Source organism: Semicossyphus pulcher, unplaced genomic scaffold, assembly GCF_022749685.1.
Source record: "Semicossyphus pulcher isolate SPU_LCO1_2020_fin unplaced genomic scaffold, fSemPul1.0.p SCAF_6, whole genome shotgun sequence".
Taxonomy (NCBI): Eukaryota; Metazoa; Chordata; class Actinopteri; order Labriformes; family Labridae; genus Semicossyphus; species Semicossyphus pulcher.
This window is the reverse complement of record NW_027211737.1, coordinates 26,580,921-26,588,279: the sequence shown is the minus strand read 5'-3', so window position 1 is coordinate 26,588,279 and position 7,359 is coordinate 26,580,921. Positions and strand designations below refer to the sequence as shown.

Sequence of the window (7,359 nt, the reverse complement as noted above, 5' to 3'; positions counted from 1 at the left end):
GACAAATGGACATGCCATGGTGGCAAATAATTATCTTCTTTGTCACACAGACGAACGTTTTTTTTAATTTTTCGGTAATCAGTCTAAGACGCACGTGATACGGGCTGAATGAATGAGGAAGTCGAATGAGGGTTTTACAGCCTAGAGGGAGGAGACAGAGCGAAACTCTGAGTTTCCTGAAGAAAACCTGCTCGCGACCAGGTTAGGTTCACAGACTCAGTTACCATAGTAACCAACTCAGAGATAAAGTTACCTCTCTTTCTGAATCGGCAAAACCGAGGTTTCCCTCATTTCAGGGTTAACAAACTCGGGGTTTTCACTAAACCCGCTTTCTGAAACGGACCCCTGTTGTGTTTATGTTTGTTTATACCGTTTTTTGTTTGCAGATACTCGTCTTGTTTTCTGCTCCGTCTATTCAAATTTCCCAGCAAACACCTTGATTAGTGGAGTAGATGATGGTCATGGGCAAACATTAGCCTGGTCCACTTGCTTTGGTTTAAATGAAGCCGTTATGAATGCTGTCTTAATGAACATATCTGCAATGGCGTTTATATCGAAATAACTATCAAACCCCCTGAATAAAATATAATGACAACTTAATTTTAAATCCAACAATTATAATAATAATAATAATAATAATAACAAATGAAGACTTTATTCACATCAATTTACAGTTAGGCGTTAGTATTATAGATACTTGACTAGGCGAGTAGCAAACTTGTCAACAAAGAAGTGTCCGACTTTATGACTCCTCCCCGACTGCAATCGGCTACTCTCGCCTGTTGTCGAGGCGAGCCGGTGTACCAGATTAACTGGTGCTTGAATTAATTGGTGGCGGTCAACAATGTGACAGTTTATTGTGGCACTGAACAGGTATCGACACAGTCATTTACATTGGACATCGTTTCAAACTGATTTACAGGTTGAAGTTCCCTGGGACTGTGCAGCAAGATACGCAAGCAACGTAGAAACTAAATTCAAGAGTTATTGAAAGTTACTTGTGGATAACTTCTTATCATCTGTGCACGTCAGTGCTCTAGCATCATAAAAACGAGCTCTGAGATCGCCTTTGCAACCACAGCCGCACACAGCGGAACATCACAAGTTAATTCAAACTTCAGCTGACCAGTTAATGTGTTCTTTTACACCACAGATGACTCCCGCTAAAGATGTATTGAGTTTGACTTACTGTGACCCGCTCACCGATTTGACTATCCTCTCTAGTTACTCGAGGTTTCCGTGGCATTACTTTATTTTAAGAAAACAAACAGAGACGACACGTTTGTAGCGATCAGCGGTGGCGAGTGTATGGTCCACTATTGTCATGTAATGTTGTCCACAGAAAAATGATTGTTCCAGCAAACTGTGTGTCTTACAATGTCTCAAAAGACACCGATTATTAATGAAATACATCAGCGAAAGAGTAGTCATTTATTTCCTCGTTTGTGTACAACGGACTCATAAGCCACGCCCACAAACATCCTGTGACCGCCACCAGTTAATTCAACACCAGTTAAACTGTGACACCGGCAGTCATCTCAAACGCACCTACAAAAAACCAGAAAGTGAAACAAAGTCAGTCAGCACTCATCCATTTTGAGACGACCGAGCACAAGGAATAAAAGGTGAGACTGAGGCAGGGTGAGAGTAAATTCAGTGTTATTATTGTTAAACTGTCAAAGTATCTGATTAATATGTGAAGGAAGATTGAAAGAACAATACACATTATTAATTTGATGATTTTAGAGACAAATTTCATATCAGTATCAGAAACGGGAAATGGTCAAATACAACGCAGATAGTGAGATTATGTCAACAGATGAGACTAGGGGCAAAACCACAGTAAATTAGCGGATAAACAGGCAGAACCAGGCAGATATTAAGGTTAGTAAAATACACTAGACAATCTGGCAAAAACAGAGTGAAAATGGTTTTGACATACTTTAATAGGGACTCGACAACAGCGGGACCAGTTTACTCCTCAGGGCCCGACATCGGACGCTCTCTGTCAACACCCAATCAGTTCTGTTACGTAATGTAAACAATCCTATTGTATATCTCCGTATGTCCCTATTGAAAATGCATTGATTGTCGCTGTTTATAAAGCTTTTTGTTTTGATCGCTACGTCATTAATAACGTCCCTCGTGCACACGTGGCTCACGTGCTTAATTAAACTTAATTAAACAGACTGCTGATGCAGACAGTCAACAAAGCAGACAGAACAAGGGCGGCGGGGCAAGCAGCTGTGCAGAGAGCAGAGGTGAAGTTGTGTTGGGGGGACTGAAGCAAAGCAAAGTGATCAGATTAAAGTAGATTGTGAATTAAAACTTACTAAGGTGAAGAAGAGAGTGCAATTAAAGTGTGAAAGTAAGAAATAACCCTCTAGAAACAGGGTAACCCAGACTGAGTAAGTCTACATGTGATGTGCTTCTCACAGAAATCATTGATATATGTGATTAATTAATGACAAAGCCTGTAATTAATGAGATGATTTTTTTTAATCCCCCCCCCAGAAGATGAGTGATTGTGTGGAGAAAGAGGAGGACAGAGCAAAGTCTCCTACGCCCAGCTGTCTGTCTATGAAGAGTGAGCGGTCTAAAACTATTGGTGTGAACTTCAGTAAGGAACCAGGACCCTCAGAAACACAGTAAGGGAACTTTTTAACCACAAAACTCTCAAGTAACAGCATTTTGAGTACAGAAAACCAGGGTTGTCATGTTACCTGAATTGCAATCTCAGATCCCATCGGCTATAGTCTGAGATGCTGAACGGCTTTCATAACACCACATCAAGGGAATTCATCTCAAGTTAAATTTCAGATCTAGAACAGATTGTTAGCTGAACTTGTTGCAGATGTCTGTTTATAGAGATTAATAAGAAGCTTAATCATCGTCAGATCACGCTGATGGGAGCAGGGATGGCATCACAGCGCATTACGTTCCGCCTGTTTTTGCTCTCCTCACGGACTGTTTTTTCGTGCATACGCCGCAGCCTGCTGATACGTGATTGGTCAATATTACTCACACTACAAGCGTAGTACACTTGCCTTCCTGGAAATCCAGGTCCCTATCTATAGAGTCTTCTGTGTAAAATATTCTACTAAGTAGAATCTGTAACGCTGACGCGTCAAAAGTCTGCACCTTCATGCAGGATTGTGTGTAGTTGTGTGCAGCAGGGTTTCTGTTTAAGAAAATCTGTGGCGGTCCACGTGTCCTGGAAGCTTAAATGTTACGGACAAATTGGTAAAATTACAGCCAAATATTATGTCTGCTCTGTCCATATGCATGCGCACTCTCTCTCTCCCTCTCCTTACACGAGTGCATTATACATGGTAATATTAATTAATGTCACTGCCCGAATGTCTTTGGTTACAGTGGGACATTTGAAATGAAAACACCTCATCAAAAAGATGTGCGGTATCAAAAGTTACGTTTATCTATTATAATTAATGGATAAAATGCTGCTGGCACACTGGAGACGGGGATCAAGCAGGTTACCTTGCCCTTCTTGGCCCCCTCGGGATACATTTCACTGAAATCTCTGATGAGGACTTTGCAGGCTGTGGAGAAACGCCTCCATAGCCACGGAGCGCTGTCATCACAGCGCTGGCATCTCTTGCACTTGTGGCATCGATGAGAGGGGCTGTGGCTGGTGCTGCTGACGCGTCCTCCCCGATAAATCCTTTGCCGAAATGACCAATAATTGTTCGGAACCAAGAATAACCTTAAATATGGATAATCTGGGAAAATTTTGAAAAACTGCAAAATCATTGTGCCCTCTGCCACTACCCAGCTAGCAGGGAACGTTCCCATAACTTTGTAACATGACCTACAAGTTCTAATTATATTTGAAAAAAAAAACGTTTTAATCAAATATTCAAAGAAGGTTTGAAGGATGTTTATCATTTCAAATAAAGTTCTTGTAACGTTAAAACTTAAACTAAGACAAAACATTCTAACTGAAACATTGTGAAGATATTTTCAGGATGTTATTGAGGCCTGGGATGTCAGAACGCCTTTTAGAAAACATTTGCTCAATGTTACATAAAAACAAGGTAGAACATGCTCACTGCAACATTCTGAGGATCTTTTCAGGATGTAAGTATGACTTGAACTGTCAGAACGTGATTTATAAAACGTTCCTGAAATGTGATTTGAACATTCTCACTGCAACTTTCTGAAAATGTTTTCAGAGAACGTTCTCCTGCTATTAAAAGCAACATTCTGGGAACCAAATAAAAACTTCCCGCTCAAAACATTACCAGGACATCGCACATAACATTCTCAGAACAAAAGCTGGGTAGCCTCAATAAAGCATCATGAGAATAACAGTTTGATTTCTTCGGTAACTGCATTTTCAGGCTGCAGATATTTATGATTTTGTAAAAGCCCCACACAGTTTTTTGCATTTAATTTAAGAATGATTCATAATTTAAGGGATTTTCCTTGTTTCCCCAGAAAGCACAAGAGGAGTGTTTGTGAGGAGGGGCTGCTGTCCAGCTGTGTTTTATGTCAGAACGTCCTGAGAGATCCAGTTTCTACCAGCTGTGGACACTGGTTCTGCAGACAGTGCATCACCTCATACGAGGACCAGTCTGGTTCGTCTGGAGATTCCTCCTGTCCCCAGTGTGGAGAAAGATCTATAACAAGACCAGGACTGCAGATAGCCGGACAGACCAGCACTGTACAAAGTAAGATTTTCCATCTGCTGATGTCATTGTGTCTGAAAACAGGACTTTCTAATGTATTACAGGGAAATATGTGAGTATGCAGTGCCTTTAATATATATTAAACACATATTTTTCTTCTCTCTCAGCAGATAGTGGTCTTCAGGAGGTTTTAGATGAGCATAAGATCAGTCTGAGGGCGAGATGTGAACATGTGACTGAAGGAACTGATGAAGCAGGAAGTGGAACCCTCCTCAACAGGATCTACACTGAGCTCTACATCACAGAGGGACAAAGTGAAGAGGTAAATACCCAACATGAGGTGAGGCAGCTCGAGAGAGCTTCCAAGATGGAGACCCTCCATGAGACTTCAATCAAGTGCCATGACATCTTTAAAGCCTTACCTGATGAACAGAGGCACATCAGAGTCGTGCTGACCAACGGTGTTGCTGGTGTTGGAAAAACCTTCTCAGTGCAGAAGTTCACTCTGGACTGGGCAGAGGGCTCGGAAAACCAAGACATCAGTCTGGTTTTTCTGCTTTCATTCAGGGAGCTGAACTTGATCAGAGACGAGCAGTACAGTCTTCTCAAGCTGCTCCATGCTTTCCATCCAACATTACAGAAGCTCACAGCAGAGACGCTCGCTGTCTGTAAACTTTTGTTCATCTTTGACGGCCTGGATGAAAGCAGAGTTTTATTAGATTTCCACAACAATCAGGTTGTGTCTGACGTCTCACAGAAGTCATCAGTCCATGTGCTGTTGACAAACCTCATCAAGGGGAATCTGCTTTCCTCAGCTCTCATCTGGATAACTTCGCGGCCTGCAGCAGCCAATCAGATCCCTGGAACATGTGTGGACAGGGTGACAGAAGTACGAGGCTTCACTGAGGACCAGAAGGAGGAGTACTTCAGGAGGAGGTTCAGTGATGAAGAGCTGTCCAACAGAATCATCTCACACATCAAGACATCCAGGAGCCTCCACATCATGTGTCAAATCCCAGTCTTCTGCTGGATCACTGCTACAGTTCTGGAGCACATGTTGACCAGAGACCAGAGAGGAGAGCTGCCCAGGACCCTGACTGACATGTTCTCACACTTCCTGCTGGTTCAGACAAAGGGGAAGAAGCAGAAGTATGATGAGGGACAAGAGACGAGTCCACAGGAGCTGTCAGAGGCTGACAGGGAAGTCCTTCTGAAGCTGGGGAGGCTGGCGTGCGAACATCTGGAGAAAGGAAACATCATATTCTACCAAGAAGACCTGGAGCAGTGTGGTCTGGATGTCACAGAGGCCTCGGTGTACTCAGGACTTTGTACAGAGATCTTCAAAAGAGAGTGTGTGATCTTCCAGAAAACAGTCTACTGCTTTGTTCATCTGAGTGTTCAGGAGTTTCTGGCTGCAGTCTTCGTTTTCCACTGTTACACAGACAGGAACAGAAATGTAGTGGCGGCTCTCATCGGAAAGACATCCCTGGATGCCTTTCTGAAGAGTGCCATGGGGAAATCCCTTCAAAGTAAGAATGGCCACCTGGACCTGTTTATTCGCTTCCTTCATGGCCTCTCCCTGAAGTCCAACCAAAGACTCTTAGGAGGCCTGCTGGGTCAGACAGACAAAAGCCCAGAAATTATCCAGAGAGTCATCACTAACCTGAAAGAGATGAACAGTGATAAGATCTCTCCTGACAGAAGCATCAACATCTTCCACTGTCTGACGGAGATGAAGGACCACTCGGTACATCAGGAGATCCAAGAGTTCCTGAAATCAGAGAACAGATCAGGAAAGAGAGTCTCTGAGATCCACTGCTCTGCTCTGGCCTACATGCTGCAGATGTCAGAGGAGGTTCTGGATGAGTTGGACCTGAAAAAGTACAACACAACTGATCAGGGACGACTGAGACTGATTCCAGCTGTCAGGAACTGCAGAAAGGCTCTGTAAGTCATGATTTAAATAATAATACAGACACGTGTAGATACGTGTTGTAGGTCTTTGGTCTTTTTCTGAATTTCCCCCCGAGGATAAATAAAGTATTCCTGAATCTGATTAAAATCTACACATTATAACATAAAATTCAAAAAATTGTGATTTATTGGGGGAAAAAAGGTATAATGTTACAGATCCTCTTAAGCCAATTTAAATTCTGAGAACAAAATGTTGATTTTTAGTAGATCTATAGTTGTGTTTATGGCTGTCAATTTAATAAACACAGATATTATGTTTATTTCCAAAAATCATTACATCTAGTCTTCTATGAACCTTCCCTTGAGTGACAGGGGCGTCATGTTGACCTGGTAATAGAAGATAACAACTCTAGAGGTTGTGGTTTATCACAACATAAGCGTTTGAAAGTTATTACCTGAGTTGTCTCTACAAGGTGCTGTATAAAGCCAGACACACATTGTAAGACTCATTTTTTCTGCACTGAAAGCATTTTGTTTTTGAATTGTCTCTCTAGCCCCTTTTACACTGCCAGTTCAAGGTGGGACGCCTGTGTTACGCTTCGTCTTCTATTTAAAACACACGGAGGCGCAATGGTGGGGCAAAGTCCACACACTGGGGTGGCTTTACGCCAGCGTTGCTTGGTCCAACGTAAAATGCCAAATGACGGCAGAGCTTCTTATGGCGCTGAGATGGAACCGCAGTGCAGGGCCTTTTGTCCGTTTTCCCATTCTTGTGAATAAGAGCTCTCTGGAACAC

The 7,359-nt window shown here is 42.5% G+C and overlaps 1 protein-coding gene across 1 annotated transcript; it reads left to right on the top strand.

Annotated features, from left to right (window-relative positions):
- Positions 1–1,571: 1,571 nt before the first annotated feature.
- Positions 1,572–6,600, top strand: LOC138609953 (NLR family CARD domain-containing protein 3-like). Its single transcript, XM_069682639.1, has 4 exons — positions 1,572–1,625; positions 2,515–2,648; positions 4,459–4,691; positions 4,817–6,600. Exons 2-4 carry the CDS (start codon positions 2,518–2,520, stop codon positions 6,598–6,600), a joined length of 2,148 nt encoding a protein of 715 aa, XP_069538740.1. The 5' UTR covers positions 1,572–1,625; positions 2,515–2,517.
- Positions 6,601–7,359: the final 759 nt, after the last annotated feature.